Raw genomic sequence first — 24,509 nt, forward strand, 5'->3', positions numbered from 1 at the left:
TGTGGGCGGAAAAGCCGCAAGGCCAGCGCCCGCCCCTTCCCTTCAGGTCGGCCTGAACAAGGTCAGCTCCTTGTCATTCACGGGGGAAACTGCGGAGGCCAGGGAACAGCGGACTCATCTTTAGCAAGGTCTTCATGGGCGATGGTTCTCGGATGGTTTCTGTATAGTGTTCAAGTAGATATAGCCAACAATGCGGAAATACAGAAGTCGTTGTTTGAAAACAATAGTTGGGAATACAATGTGAAAAACATAAGCCTGCAAGTAAAATGATTTTGAATAAAAATGCAAACAAATGGGGTTTAGCATCCAAGTCAATGAAAGCCATCTGACGCCAACTTGAATCCCAATGAGACGAACTCTCGTTGACACTGGCTGAGAAGCTGCCAAGTGAGGCTCTGAGAAACAGCGGGCGGAAAGGAGAGGAGCAGGCACGCGCGGGGATGTGAAAGGGACACGTGGAGCAGGTGTTCAGTCAGCGGCTGAGAAACTCCCGTCCACACTGGGGTTCCTGGCTCCAGCTCCTGACCCCCCCTCGCCGCCAGGCGACGCCTGGGAGGCAGCCGTGACGGCTGGGACGACTGGGCTCCTGCCATCCAGCGGGAGACCGGACTCCTGGCTCTGGCCCCAGCCTGGCCCTGGCCGTGCAGACGTTTGAGGAGTAAACTGGTGGCCAGAAGCTCTGTGTCTGTCTGTCTGTCTCTCTTCCTCTCAAGTAAATGTCAAAGCAATAATAATCAAAATAAAAACAAAAAGGAGATTCAGTGGGGGAAAGCAAGCGAGAGGAAAACCGAAGAAAGGAAAAGGCAGGTGTACGTCCAAACCCCTGTCCTCAAGGCTTCCAGACAAACCTGTTAGCATTGTCCCCACCCGACAGCTCACCTCGAAACACACAACCAAGCCACTGACACAAAGAACAGAGCAACTAGTGTGCAACCACCTCTCACAGCGTCTCCAAAACGTCTGAATCCTGAAATAGGTCAGCCGAGTCACCTTCTGATTGTACCTATTATCTGCCTGTGGCTTGGTCAATACGAAATCCAAAAAAATTTGGACTGAATAAAATGTCCTTGAGAAATGAATCTGCAGAGTTAGAAGTCTGGGATAGATGGCTGGAGCTGGGCTAACAGCAAAAAACTAGATTTCCAGGGGGCCTGTGCTGTGGCGTAGTGGGTAAAACTGCCACCTGTAGTGCTGGCATCCCATATGGGCGCCGGTTCAAGTCCCAGCTGCTCCACTTCCAATCCAGCTCTCTGCTATGGCCTGGGAAAGCAGTGGAAGATGGCCCAAGTGCTTGGGCCCCTGCACCCACGTGGGAGACCTAGAAGAAGCTCCTGGCTCCTGGCTTTGGATCGGTGCAGCTCCAGCCATTGAGACCATCTGAGAAGTGAACCAGCAGATGGGAGACCTCACTCTCTCTCTGCCTCTGCCTCTCTGTAACTCTGCCTTTCAAATAAATAAATAAACCTTAAAAAAAAAAAAGAAACTAAATTTCCATCTAGGCAGCGCTGAGCGGACTGCGTGACAAGGAAGATTCCAGTTAGAGTCTGCACTATGGCGGAAGAGGCTCCCCTCCTGACAGGCGCAGCAGCATGGGGGTGCTTCTTCCAGGGCCCACGGGAAGCTGATACCAAACTTTCAATGGCTCGGTGAGCTTTTCCTCAACCTTCCAAACACTGAGAATCTGTCAACGTCAGTACAGAAATATTTTTGCTGATAAAAAAATTCTTTGTGGTCAAGGCTGCTCTTACTGGTTTGTTTACAATCTAACTCCTTAACAACAACCAACAGTGGTCCTGGCTTACCTGTGCAATGGGCTGGTGGTGAGTTCAGTATCGAGCTGGAGAAAACACCAGCTATGTGTAACTACAGCTCCTTGAAATCCAGAGAAGTTGGCAAGAGAAGGCGTTCCTAATTCTAGGGTTCTAGGGTTGAGAGTGTGTGTGGCAGCAGCTCTCTCCCTCCACAACCACCCAGCCCCTCGCAGTGGCCAAAGCTGCCGGCTGAGGCTAAGCTGACTTCTGCCCTGCGAGATGTCACAGGAGGTCCAGGCGAGCTGAATCCAAGGGCAGCCAGGGCCACGGTGCCACAGAACCCTCAGCAGATGCTCCTCAACAGCTTCCTGGGTGTGGGTTTTAAATGCATCCGCAAATTCTTTAAAACCACTTCTACCAAGAAATGGAAACTAAGGTTCCCTCTCTGGCCCGTGAATCTAGTGAAGAATCTGAGGTTGGATTTGCGAGGCTGGGTTATAAATGGAGATACGGCTCTGCCTAGCTTCCTCCTGGGATGCTCAGCCCTGCAATGTGGCCTCCATGCCTCAAGCGGAGGCCACGGCAAGTGCAGGCGCCATCGGCAGGGGTTCCAGCTGAGAGCCCAGGCAGAGGTCGCCACCAGCCCACCTTCCATGTGTCACTTTGGCTCCATGACTGAGGAAGGATGCACAAAAATTCCAACACTGCATCCCTAAGGGAAAGCCTCCCAGCCAAGGCCAAGTATCCCAGAACCACAGAGCTCTTAACAGCCAATACAATACATGTTGTTGCTTTCAGAAAGATACCTATGAAGAGGGCCTGGGAGTAAAAGCTGACCCCTACCATGTTTCTGTACAGCCTGTGAACCAAGTATGGCTTGGTACTTTTTTAAAGGGTTGTAAAACAAAACAAAACAAAACAAAGAAAATATGCAACAAAGGCCACATGTGGCCCTCAAAGCCTAAAATATTTATTCTTGGGCCACCGCCCACTGCTGTGTGAAGCACGGAGATTTCAGATGGCTTCTGACACAGCAACAGAGCCTGGAACCCGCAGTGCACTGGGGAGGTGATGAGGGCACCACTGGGCAAGTGCTGGGCTCACCCATGGAAGTCACGGAGAGAAGCCTTACCCAGCTGCTGTCCACAAGTCACTGCTCATCCCCGCGACGCCTCTTAGCACACAACATTATAACTTTACAAACATGCTTGCTTGGTCAAAGTGAAAAGATGGATTAGCAAACAAAGAAATGTATCTGAGATGTGCACTTTGATTTGATTCTAGACCACATTCCAATTTCTGAGCTATTCATTAGCAATTTCAGTAATACTAGGTAGCACTGACTGAGACCTTCCTACGTATCAGACGTGCTTCTGGACTATTGTATACTGGCTCAGTTATTTCCACTTTGAGGTGAGAAAACTGAGACAAAAAGAGAGGCTCTCACCAGGATCACACAGAAAGGGAGTGTGCAGCTGGGACTTGAATCTAGGCCTGCCTCCTGCACGGGTGAACTGAACCACTGCACTCCGCTCCTAGCGGGGCCAATGTACAGGATGCAGCTGGTGTCTGCCGGAGCAGCACTCACCAGCCTCTCTGGTAAGACTTTCTGGGTGCTAATCGAGGGTGCTGGCTATCCACCTAGCAATCAGGCCTGGAATCTGGGACTCCATCCATCCCTCTTGGATCCTTGGATCTCTGCTAGCACTAATGCTCTGGAGAGAGAAGCTGGAGCTCCCGGGCTTGCCCTGCTACAGCTGGCTAAAAGCTACGCCTTCCCCGTAAGTCTGCTCCCGTCAGTCAGCACATGGCATTATGCTTGTCCAGGGATAACTGTCACAGGAGGCAAAACAGAGGTTCTAAGGTCGACTCTGTGGTGTAATGAGCTAAACCACTGCCTGCAATGCTGCCATCCCATAAAGGTGCCACTTCAAGTCCCAACTGCTCTACTTCTGATTCAGCTCCCTGCTAATGTGTCCAGGAAAGCAGTGGAGGATGGCGTACATTCTTGAGCCCCTGCACCCACGTGGGAGACCTGGAAGAAGCCTCTGGCTCCTGGCTTCAGCCTGGCCCAGCCCCAGCCCCAGCCCCAGCCATTGCAACCATTTGGGAAGTGAACTAGTAGATGGAAGATTCTCTCTCTCTCTCTCTCTCTCTCTCTCTCTCTCTCTCTCTCTCGTGCTCTCTTTAGAACGCTGCCTTTCAAATAAATAAAACAAATCTTTAAAAAAGAAGAAGTTCTTCATTCCAGCCCATAGCAAAACAAAATCACCTGAGTCAATCCATATCAAAAGGACGCCCTAATCACTGCTAAGACTCGCAGTTACTGAGAACAAGATGAGCATCGGTTTCTGCATCTGTGAAGTGGCAGTGATAATACCCAGCTCCCTGGTTTGTTGTGCAGACTGTAGCTACGATACATCAAGGACCCAATCTGAAGTCTGGCATTGCATTAGTAGGTGTAATTACAGGCCTCTCTTAGAGACCTGATGATTGGCCAATGACTCTTCACTGGGTACCTGGGAAGCCGCCAATCTCAAAGAAAGATGCACACTCATCAGACAAGCTGCAAACGAGGAGGTGCTCAGCTACTGGGGTACACAATCCTCCACCTCCCTCTGAAATGAGACTTTTTTCACATTGGAGGATTCTGCTCTACTTATTTACAAAAATGCTCACATTCCTTTCCTCCAACTGAAGGTGGCACGACCAACCAGGGAAAGGAAAGACAACGGCGACGGTAACGCCTGCTAGACAACCCGAGTGCACGCCCGAGGCAGGGACAGCGCCTGTCCACTTACCAGAAGGGGAAGACGATGAAGCGGCTGACAAAGAACAGCAGGGAGAAGATGAAGAACAGGCAGTTGCAGGTTTGGTTCCATCCAGCGTAGGAAAACATCTTAGCAGACTGAGGACAAAGAAAGAGAACTTCAGCGGATAAAGTGAGAGTAGCACAGACTTCAAAAATTAAATATGTGCAAATTAAATGATAGGGTATCTGGGATTAGTTTCAAAACAGTCTGCAAGGAAGGGACAAGTGTGGATGGGCTGATGGATCGCACAAGATTGGCCACAGTGACAAGTGCTAATGCTGGACAGCTCCATCACACCAGTTTCCTTATCTTGTCATGTTTGCAATTTTCTGTAACGTAATAATCTAAAAGGACGTCACAATGACTACGGTAACTCATGCTAAGTTAGCATAACAGTTCTAAGACGCACTTTATTAGGGCACATATTTACTATCTCCATCCACTGTTAACAAAAGGCTGAATGGTGAGCCCCTGGCCCAGGCTGGGACCGCTGCAGTCAGTGTGGCCACTTCAGAGCGGATGATGGGAGACGTGGAATCAGAGGCAACCGTGGAACCCTGTGCTGGTTGGAATAAAGAGCGGGCACCTGATTTCTCCTACTTTATGCAGACTGTGCTGCTCATATTATCTGTGTAGGATCCACAGAAATGCAAAAGCGGATGTTGAATGTGGATCTGAGGCCAGCTGAGGAAGGTCTCTGCTGCATTGCCCAGGGAGCCCAAGGCTGGGAGGGAAAGTTTCTGATGGGAGCCGGGGGCAGGGAAGTGGGTGAAGCTGCTGGGGTGCAGACCATCCCTCAAGGGACCACGGCTTGTTCCTGGGCGGGTTCAGAAATGACATCACCCTGGAGGCTCAGGGCCTTCAAGAATCAGAGAAAGGCTTCACACTGCATTCCTCAACCTAACAAGGTGCGGATGTGGGACCAGACTGTGGGGCTGGCAGTGACCGCAAACTGAACAGCTTCAGCTGAGGACCAAAAGGCTAGCACACCTAGGGCTGGGAGTCAGGTGTGAGGGCAAGACCTGAGGTTTAGCATCGCTGGAATTAGCTGGGTCACTGTGTGGAGGGTCAGGGTCTAGGTCAGCATGGGAAGCGAGGGATGCACATGTTAATGACAGAAAATCCGCGAACCCCTTGGGGAGGCAAAGTAGCTTTCTCGGCAGAAAAGATGCTGCACACACTCTGGCCTGAGTGATAATGAGAAACCAGGCAACAACCTCCCTTGTTTGCTCGGGACCACTGAGGAGACTGTGGGGGTGCTGGGTCTGCAAGGGGAGGGCAAAAGGTCACCTAGGGGCAAGGGCTGTAGATGCTGAGGAGCTAATCAATGGTCTACCACCTGTCTTTAGGAAGAAGAAAGATTAACCAGCTCCTTCTCAAGAGAGGTCTACACAGGGGAAGAAGCTGTATCCTATGTGGGTTCAGTCAGCCCCTGACTGAGAGAGCAAACACTAAATCACTGCTCCGGAAGCTGGGCGATGCGCGTCCTGGCCCCCAGGCGATGCTGGCGCTACCCCTGGTGGCTGAGGGAGTTGCAGCCCTGCTCCGGGGCCTCCAGCTAGACCAAGACCTGGGCGTCAGGATCACTAACAACAGGAGCTGTCCTCAGAGTGTAGCCGTGAAGGGCCCCCAAGTTGGACATCTGGGTTCTCCTGTTTTGCTTCTGCTATTGTTGTCGTTATCTAAGGACCTCAGAATATTTTTAAACAGAAATGAGCTAAACCCCACAGTGTACTCTAAGGGACAGATAGGACTTCTCAGGTTACATGAGGAGAGAAAACAAAACAGCAAGTGATGTGTCCAAGTCTCTCAGGGAGTCAGTTGTGTCATGTTGACATGGTGTGTGTGTGTGTGTGTGTGTGACCACTCAGAGTCTATTGGGGTCTGAGTGCCCACCCTCTCCCCAGCACAAGGAAGCTGTTTCTGCTTTGGACACACACCAAAGGCAGTGGAACCAGAGGACTCAGAAACAACAGACGAGAACACAGCTCTGGAGCCAGGCCCATGTGCTCGTAATCTTCAGTCAGGGCCGCTGAGACAGGATCCGAGGAGGAGGTGAGCACGGCGGAGACGGCCACGCTCACGGCCGCACATGGACGCGCCGGCCCAAGCCCCCTCTGCTCAGCCCTTGACCGCCCTGAGCACGCTGAATCTGCTCCACCTTCAGAGTGGGATTTACAGAGCTAATCTTGATTACACACCAGGTGGAAGCACACGGCCAGATGCTTTGAAACGGCTTCAAACACTTCTGGTTACTTTGTGAACAGGGTTTGGAAAATTGCAGCCTGGCCCATAGGCTGAAGTGGGCTGGCCCTTAAGAATGGGTTTCACATTTTTAAGGGGGTGTAAAGAAAAAGAAAAGACCAAAAAACAAAGCAAATCACATGCAGTCCACAACTAGATTTACTACCTGGCCCTCTACCAAAAAGTTCACTGAACCCAGGTCTAGAGGCGCAAGATTCTATTAAATTTAATTCCTTCCATATCAACCTATTTTCCATGATTAGCCCCTCAAGGGGCAATCCTGAATGTGAAATGGGTCAGCATCGCTTTCCCTGGGTTCATTACAAATGACGACATCTAAGTGGTCCCGGGACCCGCCGCTGAGTCCAGCAGAAGACTCTGCAATGACAGGGACCATTCAGTCACAGCCAGGCGGTCAACAGGAACCGACACGTAAGAAACACATGTCAAGGAAACACACGGCTTTGATGCTCCTGTTTTGTGGGAGATGTGAGTGGGGTGAGGGATTTAGGAAGACCGTTGTACTAATGTTTGCTGTTTCAGGAAGCACCCTAAGCCCTCTTTCTCCGTTGGTAAATGATGGCCATTTAGGAAAACATCCCTAGAGAAGCAGACTAGGCTAGAGCAGGTGAGCACTCACTGGCTAACTCAGGCATTAGTGCTGTCCAACTTTAAAAATCCCTGATACCACAAACCAAGGCTTTCCTTGGAAAGATTAGAATCTGTTCATTCTTCAAACACCTCATCTTCCTGACAGTCTTCCTGGCATCCACACGCACCTGTCATTTGTGGGCTCCCTGACACTGTACTCCCCAACACTAGCCTCTCTCTGGCACCACTCAAGAGGTTTGACAATTAAAACGGACAGGGTTCGCTTTTTCAGTCTTGAAGGATCCGGGAACCTAGAGACATTCTCGGGCTTGGGATGCTTTCAGGGCTAAATTTCCCCAAGACCATCTTCTGGGAACAGCTGCAGGAGCCCAGGACCTGGTCTTGTCACTAGGTCTGTAAGGGCGTACGTGTACCTCCAGCCAAATGTCAGCCACATCGTGCACAAACATCACGAGGGTCCCGCTGCGGATGTAATTAGCACACCACGAGAAGCTCATCAAACTAATGGCAGCCAGGTGGTGGATGACGTGTGCCAGGAAGTCCTATGGAACCAGGGGGAGACGGAAGGCATTAAGCAAACACAGTTATTTCCCAATTGCTGGAAGACATAATAACACCACCAACAATGTGCATCTGTATGGTTTGAAATTTCTAAAATGCTTTCACTTTACATCCTTAAACATGATCCTTGCGAGACGGCTAGGACAAGTATCATCCTTACTGATGAAGTCATTTAGCTTGAAGACTTGTCATCAAATTGCCAACATGTGCTTGCTCTCCCTTGCCCCAAACTGGACACATGCACGCATACACACATGCACACACACAGACACACACATGTTTATTCCTTGCCTAATTTCAAAAAAGAAAAGAAGTTATAATAAAAATATACACAACCATTACAATAAATGTAGATGGAACAAGTAACACCCATCTGTGATAAAAGAAAAATCAACCACTGTGAAATAAATGTGGGAGAAATACAGGACCAATCTACTTATCTGCGAAGGTTTTTTTTTTTTGAAAAAACCCAGGATCTTTAATAGTAGAATGAACAACTAGTATCTTTACAAAACTATGCAACAGTAAGAGTAAGTTAAATACAACCACACTTATTAATATGGGTTAGTCTCATATTCATTATTTGGGGGAAAAATTAGAAAATACATATGATCTGATGCCTTTACATACAAGTTTCAAAGGAAACCTGAACGATATAATAAGTGGTCCACATGTGATAAAACCGTTACGAAAACTGAGATACTGCTTACCATGACCTCCCTCCGCTCGCTGCCCCGACTTCCCTTCCAGTAATGGTATTATTACTTTTGATCCTGACACTTCTTTCCTCCAGTGAAGATTTCTTTGAGGAAAAATACCCAAACAACTAAATTGTGACGCCTTCTTGGACTGAAGTGGGTAACAGTTACACGTGCAGCTATTGTCGAGTTACATGGAAGTGGAGAGCATCTCCCTCATTCTTTCCCAGTGTGCTCTTGTACCTAGTTTAAGTCTTCTTGTTAAATGTTCAGTTGACCAGTGTGCCCTTTAGTAATGGGGACATGTCCTTCATCACTCAACTCAAGCACCAATTAGTTGAACTTGGTTTGCCCTAATACTGAATTAAACTTCATTTTACTCATCACACACATGTTGTTGCAAACCAACCTTCTATGTGGGGTGCAGAACATGAAGCATCCACTACAAGTATTTATGATTTCATCTACATTGCTGACGTGGGAGGAAGTCTCGGGACTGGTTTTATGGTCTAGCAAAGGGGAACTGGTGACAACCAGACAGTTCCCCAAGCACCTCCTCCTGTGACCTCAGAGGAGGCACTGTAGATGTCTGTGACTCAGTCTCCCTGAAACCAAGGCAAAGGCAATAAAGCCTGGAGCAAGACTTCCTCACAAGGCTACCCAAGGTCCTCTACAGAGCAAAAAAGTCAGTGCACTGGAGCTGAAAACACCATTAAAAATTGGAATTTTAAAAATACTGTTTCAGTACCAGTCATAGCATCACTTGGCTTTAGACGACACATTAGGGACAGATCCCGCATGGGGTGTAAGTACACAGTGACTCCTGTTGCTGACTTAACAATTTGACACTCCTGTTCATGGCGTCAGTAATCTCCCTAGGCTCTAGTCATGAGTTGCCAGGGCTATGGAAGCCTTTAGAGTTCGCTGACTTTGGTCTTATTCCGATAGGGTCATAGTCAAAGTGGAGGTTCTCTCCTCCCTTCGGAGAAGGGTACCTCCTTCTTTGATGGCCCCGTTCTTTCCACTGGGATCTCACTCACAGAGATCCTTCATTTAGGTCTTTTTTTTTTTTTTTCCATGATATCTTGGCTTTCCATGCCTGCTATACTCTCATGGGCTCTTCAGCCAGATCTGAATGCCTTGAGGGCTGATTCTGAGGCCGGAGTGTTGTTTAGGACATCTGCCATCCTATGAGTCTGCTGTGTATCCCACTTCCCATGTTGGATCTTTCTCTCCCTTTTTGATTCTATCAGTTAGTATTAGCAGATACTTGTCTTGTAGACTGATGAGGTCTTTGCTAATTATATACTGAAGTGATCTTCTGTATATAAAGAGAATTGGAAATGAAAAAAAAAAAAACAACCGGGTGTTAAAATGGAAATGGCATAGAAAATTAATTATTTTGAAAAAAAAAATTATGTAGGATCTCTGTCTTTAATGTGCTGTACATTGCTATTTAATGCTATAATTAGTAATCCAATGGTAGTTTTTTCACTTGATATTGCTATATGGGCAAAATGTTGAAATCTTTACCTAATATATACTAAATTGATCTTCTGTATACAAAGAGAATTGAAAATGAATCTTTACATGAGTGGAAGGGGAAAGGGAGCGGGAGGGGGGAGGGTTGCGGGCGGGAGGGAGGTTGTGGGAGGGGAGAAGCCATTGTAACCCATAAGCTATACTTTGGAAATTTATATTCATTAAATAAAAGTTTAATAAAAAAAAATTGGAATTTTAGGCAGAAGGATGTGAATTTTCAAAGAAACTGATCAAGCAGCTTTGCAAATAAGATGCTTACCTTCCTCTTGACGTCAGAGCTGAGGCTAAATAGCAGAGAGAAGTAAAAACTCATTTCTAAGGTGTAGTACCAGTACTGGGAGGGCAGCAGCGGCTGAGGGAAAGAATTCATTACTTTAAATACCACCCTGTCAACAACTTAGGTTAATGCACCAAGACCTACTGCTTACACCTATTTGTATTACACAAGAATTCCATCAAATGACAGTGATTCATATTTCAACCTTCATAAAAGGAACTGGAGATACTACCTTGAGGTATTTTATTTCTAAAAAGGCAGACAGTTATTCCAAAATCAAGTTAACTGTTTTTGTCTAAGAAGTTTATGAATAGCCACAGCTGTGTATACTTTAAAGGAGCAGCAATAAAGTGTATACAACTACTTAAGGACTCTACAAATGTCTTCTAAAAACATGTATCTACAGCTAGAAGCTTCCCTAATAATTGCATGGTCGTGGGGGTGCTTATTTTGGCTACGTGGAGGCATTCTGTTCTTGCTGGAGAGACTGCCACCTTCATGCTCCCAGTGAGTGTTCTGATGTCGGCCCTTGTGTGGTCTCCTTTACACTGAGCAGGGACTCCAATGGAAGTAAGTGTGGTGCAGGCAGAGGCTTCAAACCAAGCACCGTTAAGAAATCTGAGCTACCCCGGGGGAGGGGCTTCAAAGAAGACAATCAATGGGCTGACTGGTAAAGACATGAAGGAAGGCATCAGGGACACAAGCCCTCCTCTGAGGAAGAAAAAATATGTGAATGACTTCAGCTGATGCTGCAGGAGCAGAACCTCCGCTTAGCTGAGCCCAGCCCCACTGCCAACTCAAATTTGAGCAAATAAATGGTTGTTATCTTAAGGCAGGGAGTTTTGAGGATGGTTTGTTACCAATAGATAACTGGTACATCTGACAAGATAAGACTAAGTTGGAGGTAGAAGATGATGGGATGGGGTTTGGCAGAGATAATGCTAGGTCTGTTGGATTCTTTAATGCTGAGGCTAATAGCATTAAAGGTCCACTGGTCCACGCGGCAGCCTCCACCAGGTCATAAAAGGAGAGAGTCTGCTCTCTTCTGAATAAGAAGCCTGTAATAGCTTAGGCCCCATAGTGGGAACAACTTTTAAAAATCTGGATAAAAGACAAAAAAAAAAGTGTTTGAAGGCATCACAGAGCAATCAAGGTATCCAGAACCCAAAGAGTTAAGACTCAAAGGGGGGAGGGGACTCATTAGAGCAAACCCTTCATGTTCAAGTGCACCCATTATTTCAGAAGTACTACTAATCGTAAGAAGAATAAATCCACAGAAAACCACCCCTATGTGTATCACAGATTCTGTATTTTTCAACTTATATGCAGCCTGGATTGCAGAGACGCAGGTGCAACCGATGGTGCGCAGGGCTTCTGGGACCCTCACAGCATCAGAAACAAGGCGGTCTTCAGGGTGACCGAGACAAAGGAGTCCTAACACTTCACCTTTCCGTTCAAACCACTGAACATGGATTAGCTGGCAATACCCCAACCCTCACAGAGACTGTGGTCCACACTGAATTGGCCCACTTGTGAATTAAAGGTGACTGGCCCATCCCTAACACCCAAGAGAAATAAAAGTAAATTCGCTCAGAAGGAGGATGCTACTCTGGTCATCTATAATTTCTCATATACAGTATCTCTAATTCAACTGAAGGTTATCAAAGCATAAGGAGATAAGAATGAAAAAGAAAACAGCTCCAACAGTGATGAAGATATGAGACTCATCAGATTTGGACTTTAAGTTCAAAAATCAATTAGAAGATGGGAAATTCCAGTAGAGAACTGGCACCCACAAAAAAAGAATTAATGGGGCTGGCGCTGTGGCACAGCAGGTTAACGCCCTGGTCTGAAGTTCCAGCATCCCATATGGGTGTTCGTTTGAGATCCAGCTGTTCCACTTCCAGTCCAGCTCTCTGCTATGGCCTGGGAAAGCAGTAGAAGATGGTCCATGTCCTTGGGACCCTGCACCCATGTGGGAGACCCAGAAGAAGCTCCTGGCTCCTGGCTTTGGAATGGCGTAGCTCCAGCCATTGTGGTCATCTGGGTAGTGAACCAGAGAAAGACCTTTCTCTCTGTCTCTCCCTCTCACTGTCTGTAACTCTCTCAAATAAATAAATAAAAATCTTTAAAAATAAAATACAGGCAACAGTAAGATGGGCGATCTAAACTGTAGTGCGTGATTACACTGACTGTACACAAACCCCAGGACGAGACGAGTGAGGGGCACTAAGGGTGAGGAGGCTGCGTCAGTGCTGTAGCCAGGGCAGTGGGCAAAGCACAAGGGGGGCACTCAGCCCTAGCCAGGGGCAAGCTCAGGGCCCTGGGTGTGGAAGTGAGGAGGGTGCTGTGCCAGAGGGGACTTACCTGTCTGGGGTAGCCATTCCAAACCTCCCACAGGTCATACGCCCAAGGTTTCTGGGGGAAAAAGGAGCCAAGAGAGAAGTTAATTTGTCAGAGTCCAGGGGTCAGCACTGTGGCAGAGTGGACTAAGCCTCTGCCTGTAGCACCAAAATCCCATATGGGCGCCGGTTCAAGTCCTGGCTGCTCCACTTCTCATCCCACTCTCTGCTATGGCCTGGGAAAGCATTTGAAGATGGCCCAAGTGTGGGCCCTTGCACCTGCATGGGAGACCAGGAGGAAGCTCCTGACTTCGGATCAGCTCAGCTACAGCTGTGCGGCATCTGGGGAGTGAAGCAGCAGATTGAAGACCTTTCTCTCTGTCTCTCCCTCTCTCTGTAACTCCACTTCTCAAGTAAATAAATAAAAAAGAATCTCTAAAAAAAATTGTCAGAGTCCAAGGCTAATTTTAGCAGAAAATATGAGCTCTTCTTGGTGCTCTTTTGGGAAATGAGACACAGGGCAAGATCTACTTCTGCTGTCACTCTCTAGGTGTTCACTGCCCACGGCCTGTGAAATCCACGACTCAGAAAGAACCTGAGGTCGGCAGCCAGTGCTGAGGAAACGCCTGTAAAGCCAGGATCCGCCGTGAGCAAGTGAGTCACTACCACAATGACTTCTGAACCACTAGAGATCAGACTCCCACAGCGATGCCAGTGTCTGGAGACATCTGTAGCAATGAGATATCTGAGAGAGAGGCCGACGTTGGGCATAGTGGGTAAAGCCACCACCTGAGACTCTGCCATCCCATAAGGGTGCTGTTTTGAGTCCTGACTACTCCACTTCCAATCCAGCTCCATGCTAATGGCCTGGGAGGGCAGTGGAGGAAGGCCCATGTGCTTGGGCCCCTGCACCCATGTGGGAGATTGGCAGAGGCTCCTGACTCCTGGCTTTGGTCTGGCTCAGCTGTAGCCATTGCAGGCCATTTGGGGAGTGAACCAGTGGATGGAGGATCTCTCTGTCTCTCTGTATAACTCTTTCAAATGAATAAATAAACTTAAATATATATATTTAATATATATTATATAATATGTAACACATATTTAATATATAATATGTAATATATATCTGAGAGAATCTCTAAAACTGGTTTTCTAACTGGAAGCATTGGACCTTACAGGAACTTTTAGGCAAGAATCTTAAAAATTACAAATTCCAATCAAAGAGATCAAAAAGACAACTTACATCATAAAGGAATGCGGCTCCAGCAATGTTGAGCACTAAGTAAAATGCAAACCGCCAGCTGTGGGAAGAAAGAACAGTCTTCAATGCCTTGCAGAGCAGCCTGAGCCGCAGGGCAGACTGGGACTGGCGGGGCAGAGCTAAGAGTGCACAGAGGAGTCACAGGCTCCCGCGTCCACAGCCCGGCTCTGCCCTCCACCAAAGGCTGCTGCACAGCGAGTTCTTCAGCCACAGGGCTACTGCACAGCAAGTCCTTCAGCCCACAAAATGAGAAAATAAACCTTATTTCAAAACGTAACAGCCATTGAAGGTAATTTGTGAACGGACTCGTCATCTTTTTAACCTGAAGCAAGCAACAACATACGGTAGCTGTCCAGACATAAAGCCTACAATGGTTTGATATTAACACTGTCGCCAACAAAACACGACGGACTCTAATTAGTCCAATCACTTAGTTTATTCCCATTTAAATTCCATTTCAAATACCTCTATATGGCCAGACTTCAGTCTTTTCTCTTAAGAGTAGATTTTGAAAGAAAATATTTGTTGCTGTACATGGAAGAAGACTTATGCATTAAGACGCTTGACAGACACCGTGTCAACCAACTGCAATATATCGATCTTATTTGGATTCTGATTGAAATAAATTATAAAGAAAATCTTTGAGGCAATTACATCTGAACACTTTTGGAATAGTTGTTGCTATTAAATTAAAATTTTTCAGATAAGGTCCTAGTATTACAATTTTTGCTTAAAAAACAAGAGTCCTAAATTTTAAAGACATATGATACACTACCAACAAATCAAATCATATAATGTCTTACATGTGCTTCAAAAATAGTCTGTTGTGTGCGACAGGGGTGAGTAGGGTTGGATGACATAGGAGTGGCCTTGGGTGACAACTGTTACGGCTAGTGACAGGCAGTAGCATACACAGTTCCTTACATACTCTTGCTATTGTGTGTGTGCAACTTTCCAAAATAAAATTCCTTTTAAAAATCATTCCTATTTTATCTGGTGATTGCTGAGATAATGATAATAAAGCAGTATTTGTTCCTTACATGTGTGACAGGCCCTTGTGGAGCTTTCCCCAACACACCTGCAATCATAGGAAACAGGAATGTAGGCACGTTTCATTTTCTGGTCTTGGAGATGCAGTCACTGGCCCACTGCCCCAGGCCACATAACCCAAAGGGCAGGGGTTAGGATTCTGCCCCCAGCCCGTCACTGCCTCCACACTGGATCACAGTCTCTCATGACTAGTTTGGGTTCAACACTCAGAAAGCTGAACCACAGCGAAACCTAAAGGGCATTGTGCCATGTGAAACTCGAGACCTGTCTGTCATTGCTTTATCTGCGTTTGGTCCAACAAAGATACAGAGGACATTTCCTTGGGGTCCTGGATTATCTTTGTCCAAACAAGAAGTATAAGAAAGAGGAGACCATAGGCCAGTCAGCCCACCAATGCAGCTCGAGCCCAGGGGCAAACCTTATTTTGTTTGTTTCTCAAGCATTTATTGATGTCTTGACCCTGTGCCCAGGACTGTGCCAGGCCATATGAGTAGTCACATTTTTATCAGGAATTCAAAACATATTTTAACAAGATTATGAAGCTGGTATTATAATTAGCCCCTTCCTACAGACTATTTCAGCCCTAAAAAGTAGATATAATGCATCCTGAAGGGATCTGAGGCTGAGCGAGACCTCCAAGCTTGCCCTGCGCCAGGGGCCCTTGAGGCCAAAAGTGTACATAACAATACTAAAGTATTATTCACCCTTTCCCTCTCCTTCCCTCACAAATGAGGTTATGTGACAGGATCACAACACTGCTCTCAGTAAAATTATACTGATGAAATGACAGCTTGCATAGTCTCATGTTTTACAAATGTCTCACTTTCCATTTCTAATACAGGAAATATTATACAGGTATAATGCACATAATTGTTCTTTGGGAGCCTCAAGAGCTTTTAAGAGAATATGATATCCTGACGCCAAGCAGTTTGAGAACTGCTACCCTCAACTGATAACAAGATGAATGATGCTGTCTGTTGGCGCCATTGCACTCACTTCAAATAAACCCAAGGTTGTAAAACTTCCTTTACTCCAGGAAAGGCTGAGACCCATGTAATTGTGGGAGAAAAAAAAAAAAACACTGAGAAAAAAATTCTGACATTGGTCGGTTTTGCAAAGATGACAGTAACAGGAGAAGATGGGACTGCAGGGTGAGATCAGGAGGGACTTGGCAGAGTGAACGTGGCTGATGGTGATGGGGCCAGAGATGGGGCTGGGGAGTGGGAGAGGCGGCCACAGCAGGTCAGTGAGGGTGAGGTGAGAGCCCCCCGTCCAGCACTGGGGGGCTCTCCTGCCTAGAAACTGCAGGCAGACGGGAATCGTGTCTTACTGCAGGGGAAATGTTATTTCGGCTAATAGAGACTGGATTTAAAAACTAAAAAGGAGTGAGTGAGCTTTTTCACCTAGAGTTAGGGTGCCTGGGCTCTACACTGCAGTGCCTGGACTCAACGTGGAACTCCAGCTTCCTGCTAGTGTGCACCCTGGGAGGCAGCAGGTTGGTGGCTCAAGTAATTGGGCCCCAGCCACCCATGTGGCTCCCAGCTGTGGCCCTGCCCAGCCCTGGGTGTTGTGCTCATCTGGAGCATGAACCAGCAGATGGGAGCACGTTCTTTATGTCTCTCTCAAATAAAAATTAATTAAAAAAAAAGTACCTGCTAGGATTAAAGCCGGGAGTGCTCTGGAATAGCAGGTACAGCCCATCATTAAAGAAAGTGCTGAGGAAACAACACAGGGAGCCCAGGTGCCCAGAGAAATCCACCTGGAATCAGGGAGGAAGTGCTGCCTGGTGGGCAGTATCCATTAGAGCCTGGTGCTAGACATTCCCACAGTGCTTGGGGCTGCAGACCTGGCACTATGATCTCCTAGGCCAGCCCGGACCTGGTAGAATAAAGCAGTCTGCACACAATGAGAGAGCTTGGAGTTTTACTTTAATCTGTTTATCTAGTCCAGAACAATTTTTAACGGTGCCATTGTTAAAAAATAGGATCAAGTGTGAATGCTATCTGTGGGCCCACGTCCTGTTTCCTGAATATACTCGATTATTCCCTGCTCTGCCCTCAGCTCCTGCTTTCTGCTCTTGCCGAAACCCAGCCCATTCTCTAGGGCCAGCTCAGGCGTCCTCTCCTCTGGGAAGCTCCTCTCCAGCTTCCGCAGCCATGCTGCCGCCATGCCAGGTGCACCTGCCATACCCACCTGGTCCTGCCCTGAGTGGGCCACAGAACACCGCCCTACGGCTTGACACTGGGGCTGCAGCAGGTCAGGGGTCTCGCACATGAGGCTCCTGTCTCCCTACTCAGCTGCTTAAGGCTGCTGGCCAGGCCACACCTTCCCGCTTAAACCAGTGCTCTGTGTGAGGAGGGGATCCCAGCAGCCCCCTCTGCCTTGCCTGGCTGGAGAGGGGCACTCTGACCTCCCTCCTGGGCCTGAACCCCATGGCAGGCTATCACCCGTGTCACCAGCACAGGGGACTCTACAGGGTGGCAGGTGCACCACATGCAGCAGAGACAGCACCAGAATAGGAGCCAGGAGACTGCGCCCAGCAGCTCCTCAAACAGCAGGGCCCTGGTGCATCCTGTGAAGCCGACTGGGAAGCCACAGTGGGACAGGCTGGGGGCCACAGCCAGGCTGGACAGAAGGAGGTCCTCACAGCTGGAGACCTGAGAGGAGGACACGCGCCTCTCAGACACTCTCTGCTCTGATGAAACTGGTGAGTGAGTTGGGACGCAGGCCAACCTGGACCCAGCGAAGGCATCCTGCAATTTCTCGGACCTCAGGCACAGCACAGGGCACCTCTGCTCCCCTCAGGGCACTTGTGCTGCCTGCTCTGTAGGGAGGCGACTGCAAGCACAGGAGGCAGTGAGTGGCCAGCCCCGGACCAGACCCCTCTGCACCCACGCCAGTGCTCCCGGAGGTGACCGCAGTCACGGGATACACCCACAGCATGTCCAAGCCCTCCACACCCTCCTCACCAAGCCTCCTGGAATTTCTTCATCCTGGAAGGCTTGTCTTGGATCCGCCGCCTCCTAAACCATCTTTCAACCTGGCGCTCTGTCAAGTGACACTTCTTTGCCAGTCCGTAGATGTCAGCCTGAAACGAGAGGAAAGGAGCGAGCGAGTGACAAACGTAGAGCAGCCTGGCGGGCAGGGAAGAGACAGAGAGGTCAGCTGCATGAGCTTGAGTCCAGGGAAGGAGAGGCTTCTTGCCACCAGATCTGAAGCCAGGGGCCTGCACTGTGCCACAGTGCGTTAAGCTGCTGCCCGTGCTGTCAGCATTCTGCATCAGAGCACTAGTTCAAGTCCTGGCTGCTCCACTTCCAATCCAGCTCCCTGCTAATGTGCATGGGAAGGCAGCAGAAGGCAGTGCAATACCTGGGTTCAAGTCCCCGCTCTATGCTAACACATACTCTGGAAGAGGGCTGGTGATGGTCCCCATAGCTGGGTTCCAGCTGCCTACACGGGAAACCTGCATTGAGGTATCAGAAACTGCAGGCTTTGGCCACGACCCAGTCCTGGCTGTCGCAGGCATTTGGGGAGTGAGCCAGTGAATAGGAGCACTCTATTTCTACCAAATAATTATTTTTTAAAAAAAAAAAAAAAAAGCACCCCTTTACTTCTAATATAATTTGAAAACATAAAGCAGATTCCCCAAGGCTATCGTTCCAATGTGCTTGCCTGGTGGGCAGCAGGATATATTCTGAGGCCCCAACCTACTGTATTCTCTCTGTTCTTACACTGAAAGGGCTCTGGGCCCAGCTCTACTGTCTCAAATGTTTACTCACTTGAAGCCAGTGAGTGAGCTTCCACTCACTAGTGCCAAGCACTGTGCTAGGTACTGGAGACTCAGCAGTGAGAAAAACTAATGTTCCTGTCCTCATTCTGGAACTTTCCCAGACATTAGGACAAACCCAGTTTTGTTATTAGCCCACTGCTTTCACAAACATCTGCTTGATGAAGGCACGTACAAGACACAAGCAGCAATCCACCCCTTGTGATCTGGCCTTTTTCTGTATCAGAGTCCAAGTGACCCTGGACCGAGTCAGGCTCCACCAGGCTGGTCTCAGCCACCACAATGGCACTGGGAGGGAAATTTTGCAAACAGAAGTTTCTGGAAGTATTCTCTTTAATTAACTTGTGAGACAAGTATTTACTGAACACCTACAATGCACAATTGCACAAGATGGACGGGAAGGGAAATAGGCATCATTAAGAGACAAGGGATGGTCTTGTGAGACACAGTTGGGAAGCTAGGTCTGAACACGTTCCCACAGAGGTCAGTGTAGACACCAGTGCTGGGAACAGACCACCCACAACAGCTGAGCTCTACTGAGCATCCACTGTGGACCAGGCACTAGTCCAAGCACATGACTTGCTTCCGTTCCATCCTCACAAGAGCCCTCTGAGATAAACACTGTTATTCTGCTCCAATCATAGAGGGGAATGAGGCCCACACTGCTAAACTGCCCATCTGCACACACAGGCCGCAGCAGAGGCAGACTTCGGGCCGACAGTCTCCTCACAACCTGTGTTGTTAACCTCCGTCCTGCAACTGCCATGAGCACTCAGCAGTGGGTTGCAGGCTGAGGCAACCCCGCAGGCAGCACCTCCAGGACAGGCCTACAGGTAGAGCAGTGACTGCCAGCAAGAGCAGGCCTAGGGGCTGGCGCTGTGGTGTAGGGGGTAAAGCCACTGCCTGCAGTGCTGGCATCCCATAGAGATGCCAGTTCGAGTCCTGGCTGCTCCACTTCTGATCCAGCTCCCTGCTAATGCACCTGGGAAAGCAGAAGATGGCCCAGGTCCCTTGGCCTCTGAACCCACATGGGAGTCCCAGAAGAAGCTCCTGGCTCCTGGCTCTGGATCAGTCCGGCTCCAGCCATTGCAGCCATTTGGGGAGTGAACCAGTGAATGAAAAACTCTCTCCCTCTGCCTCTCTGTAACTCTGCCTTTCAAATAAACAAATAAATCTGAGAGAGAGAGAGAGAGAGAGAGAGAGAGAGAGAGAGAGAGGAGAGGGGAGAGAGACCCGGCCTCTTCACTGAGAAACTCTGAAACTGTGGAGCAGTGCCCAGCCTCCTTGGTTCTCTTGCCTCACGTGGCAACAAATGTGGTCAGCACTAGATGTGGTCAGCGCTGTCTAAACTTCTGACTACACGGATGATTCAAGCTGGCAAACCAGAAGTCCTCCTTGACCACACCGATGGGCACTTGGTGACTCCTGGAGTGGCCCATTTTCTTCAGATCTCTTCTGCAACAGTTCAGCAGGAAGTCGGAGTCGGAGTCAGAGCTGGAGCAGGGACCTGAACACAGCACTCCGACCTAGGATGCAGGCATCCCAACAGACTCTTAACCCGGTGCCTGCCCCGGAATATAACCCTCACTTCCTGTGTGCAGATTAGGGAGCCACTGGGGTAAAACAGAATGGGCACCAGCAAGATGGACGGGCTGGGGTCTAGGTCTGATTCCACCACTGAGGAGCTGCAGGACAGACGGCCCAGGTGCCCTTGTTGGGCCTCACCTTCCTCTCAGTCATGGAGAGGGAAGAGGACTTCCTCTCTAAGTCTCTTTCAGTTTTTTGGTTCGTTTTCCTTTAATTGTCACATGGCCATTTTCTTTCCAAAGCAAGGAAACTTGGTGAAAATCAAATTTTCCAGATTATTTCAAATGCTCTGTAAAACTGACTTGAAAGTCTTGGCCACTGCTAGGACAGCACTGTTCTTCATATCTGACAGAGGCATGGCCACCAAACCAGTTACTCCAACCAGAAACAGAGGAAGATGATGGGTACCCCCCAGTTTCCCTTTTGAAAAATGCAAAACGATGCTTAGGCACTATTGTCACCAGTGTCAGCAAAAGAATTTAGATGAATGACTGTAGTAATTTAGAGCACACGGCAATATAGCCATGTGATGACAGCTTTCAGACTGTCCTTGTTTTAGAAAAGCAGTCAAATATGGAAGCTGAGGGTGACACAGTCAGAGACAGCTCTGGCTAGCCATGAACCACTCTGGGTACAGTGCCTCAGGCCTTGTGATCAAACCTCCACATGCCTCCATGTGCAAGGAGCCCCCCAGAGCAAGGAGATCAAGTCCAGCAGCAGCTGAATTCAGCCCATAAAGTCCAAGACCCTCAAAATGTCCACTGTGAAACAGCGTCAGCACAGACTTGATTTCTCCGTGACTGATGGGAGCTGTCCTTTCCATTCTAGATGGTGTGCCGCTGTGGGGAAGCTCTGTTTCACCTGTTATTTTAACTATGGCTGTGCAATAGAGAGATGTTAACACTGGACCTGTCAGGGGACTAGATTTTACAACTATTAAATTTAAATCTCCTCCTCTGATGCATGGACGTGCAGTGCACCACCAGCTCTATGAAGGACACTTTGTATGGGGAAGAGAATCACAGTTCTTAAAACGTAGATTTCTGAAGAACAGGCAGCACACAGCGGATTTGGAGCTTGCCATGAAGGTGATGTATGCAATGTATTTTGGCATCATCAACATGCCATATATGGATTTCTAAGTCCTAATGATTATTTTTTGATTAGTACACTTTGTATGTTACGACCATTCAAATGAAACCTAACATTAAAATTTAAATTTTCATCTTTAAACCAAGATCATGATATTGATCTTTAGGGCTTAAAACTATAGGAAACAATTCAACTACTGAAATTTATGATCTTACATCCTAATACGTATTTGTAACTTTGTATTACATTTGAGATGCTGTATAACCTGCCAATAACACAAAGAAACAAATCCAAATGAATCAAATTCTTTGTAGTCAACTGGAGTTTTTTTGGTACAAGTGAGATAAGACACAGATGACTAAGAAAGGAGGTTTTGGGGTTGGCATTGTAACACACAGAAGGTTACCTGTGATACCAGCATCCTACGGTTAGAGTCCCTGCTGCTCCACTTCCAATCCAGCTCCCTGCTAGTACACCTGGCAAAGCAGCAGAATACGGCCCAAGTATTTGGGCCCCTGCACTCCTGCAGGAAACCCAGATGGAATTCCAAACTCCTGGCTTTAGCCTGGCCCAGCCCCAGCTATTGTGGGCACTTGGGAATTAACCAGAGAATAAAAGATCTCCCTTCTCTGTCTCTTCCTCTCTCTCTGAATCCCTGCCTTTCAAATAAACAAAAGGAAATATTGAAAGAAAGAGAGGAAGAGAGGAAGGAAGGGAGGAAGGGAAGGAGGGAAGGAGGGAGGGAGGGAGGGAGGAAGAGAAAGGAGGATTTTATATCCAAAAGTAAAGAACTGGTACTTACTTGTGAAGGATGCCTTGTAGAGTGATTGAAAAAATTCTCTAAGATGGCATTTGGAATAATCTTTTGAACTGTCTCTTTAATGCCAAATGTTTTTGCTAGAGGTGTAGCAACAAACCTACAAAAATACGGAAAGTCAGTTCAGTGGTGGACAGTGAATCCACAGACTGCATAGAACTGAAGCTGTGACCAGGTCCCCCATGAATCACCAACCATTCGCTTGTGTTGTCACTGGGGCTGCGTACAGCCAACAGCCTGCCTCTTAAAAGTGCAAGGCATTCAAGTCCCTGTCCAGGTGCCAAAAAAATTAAAAAATAACAGTGCAAGGCAAACAAATTTTCAGGACTTATATACAAGCAACAATTTAGAAAAACACAATAAAATATTTGCACAAATTCTAAAATTTATTTTATATTAACACACATACTTATATATGAATATTAGGAATTAGGATGACTATCCTACTTAGAATTTCATTTTTAAGAGAGCCGGGGGGACTGGCACTGTGGCGTAGCAGGTAAAGCTGCCGCCTGCAGTGCCAGCATCCTATATGGGCACCAGTTCAAGTCTTGGCTGCTCCACTTCCCATTCAGCTCTCTGCTATGGCTTGGGAAAGCAGTAGAAGATGACCCAATTGCTTGGGCCCCTGCACCTACGTGGGAGACCTGGAAGAGCTCCGGACTCCTGGCTTCGGACTGATGCAGCTCCAGCCATTACAGCCAATTGGGGAGTGAACCAGTGGAATGAAACTCCCCCCACCCCAACCGCCACCGCCTCTTCTTCTCTCTCTGTGCAATTCTAACTTTCAAATAAATAAATAAATATTTTTAAAAACCTGCCAGGGATTAAATTGTTATTAGAAAAAATTTTACTTGGTGACATACTCTTAAAGAAATTAGTATGTAATTTCAAATTTTAACACATGAAAAAATGGTATGACTCTTGAGTAAATACTTAGGAACTGGATGAATGGGTGGGAAGGCAAGTGTACATTTAACTTTAAAACAAACCATTTTTCAAAGTGGCTATACCGGGACCAGGGCTGTGGTGCACCGGATAAAGTTTCTGCCTGCAGTACCGCCATCCCATATAATAGGTGCCAGGTGCCTATCCTGGCTGCTCTACTACCAATCCAGCATCCTGCTAATGCACCTGGAAAAGCAGCAGATGGTTCAAGCACTTGGGAGCTTGCACCTGTGTGGGAGACCTGGAAGAAGCTCTTGGCTCCTGGCTTCAGTCTGGCCTAGCTCCAGCCATTGGGGCTGTCTGGGAAGTGAACCAGCAGATGGAAGATCTCTCTAACTCTCCCTCTCTAACTCTGCCTTTCCAATAAATAAATAAATCTTTAAAATAAAAAAGTGGCTGTACCATCTTGCATTCCTTCCTACAGGGCTCCAGTTTTCCATTATCCTATGAACACTTGGTACTCCAGCCTCAAGCAGTTCTACTGGGCATGTGTTAGTTCTGGCTAATTTCCCATTCTATTCTGTTATTTCCTAGTTTTGGCTTGCTTTAAGTTTAGTTTGATTTTATTCTAATTTCTTGAGAGAGAAGGTGAGCTGATTGATTTCTTTCTTCTTGTTTACATCCCATGTGAGATCTGTCCTTAATGTGTTGTCTAATGTGCAGTGATGCTATAACTAGTACTGAAACAGTATTTTTACACTTTGTGTTTCTGCGTGGGTACAAACTGATGAGATCTTTACTAATTATATACTGAATCGATCTTCTGTATATAAAGATAATTGAAAAAAAAACTGGTGTTAAATTGGAAATGGCATAGAAAATTAATTAATTAAAAAAAATATTGCCGGCGCCGCGGCTCACTAGGCTAATCCTCCGCCTTGCGGCGCCGGCACACCGGGTTCTAGTCCCGGTCGGGGCACCGATCCTGTCCCGATTGCCCCTCTTCCAGGCCAGCTCTCTGCTGTGGCTAGGGAGTGCAGTGGAGGATGGCCCAAGTGCTTGGGCCCTGCACCCGCATGGGAGACCAGGAGAAGCACCTGGCTCCCGCCATCGGTGCGCCGGCCGCAGCGCGCTACCGCGGCGGCCATTGGAGGGTGAACCAACGGCAAAAAGGAAGACCTTCCTCT

General features: G+C 47.7%; 1 protein-coding gene across 1 annotated transcript in view; it reads right to left on the reverse strand.

Annotated features, from left to right (window-relative positions):
- CERS3 (ceramide synthase 3) overlaps positions 1-24,509 on the reverse strand; it is a 64,188-nt gene that overhangs the window by 26,227 nt on the left and 13,452 nt on the right. The window contains exons 2-8 of the mRNA XM_062204550.1: positions 22,420-22,534; positions 18,121-18,239; positions 14,084-14,141; positions 12,866-12,916; positions 10,481-10,573; positions 7,834-7,962; positions 4,553-4,659 (exon numbers count right to left, since the gene is read on the reverse strand). Coding sequence (XP_062060534.1) covers positions 4,553-4,659; positions 7,834-7,962; positions 10,481-10,573; positions 12,866-12,916; positions 14,084-14,141; positions 18,121-18,239; positions 22,420-22,534 — 672 coding nt within the window. The remainder of the gene's footprint in view (positions 1-4,552; positions 4,660-7,833; positions 7,963-10,480; positions 10,574-12,865; positions 12,917-14,083; positions 14,142-18,120; positions 18,240-22,419; positions 22,535-24,509) is intronic.

This window comes from Lepus europaeus, chromosome 11, assembly GCF_033115175.1.
Source record: "Lepus europaeus isolate LE1 chromosome 11, mLepTim1.pri, whole genome shotgun sequence".
In the NCBI taxonomy this organism is placed as follows: Eukaryota; Metazoa; Chordata; class Mammalia; order Lagomorpha; family Leporidae; genus Lepus; species Lepus europaeus.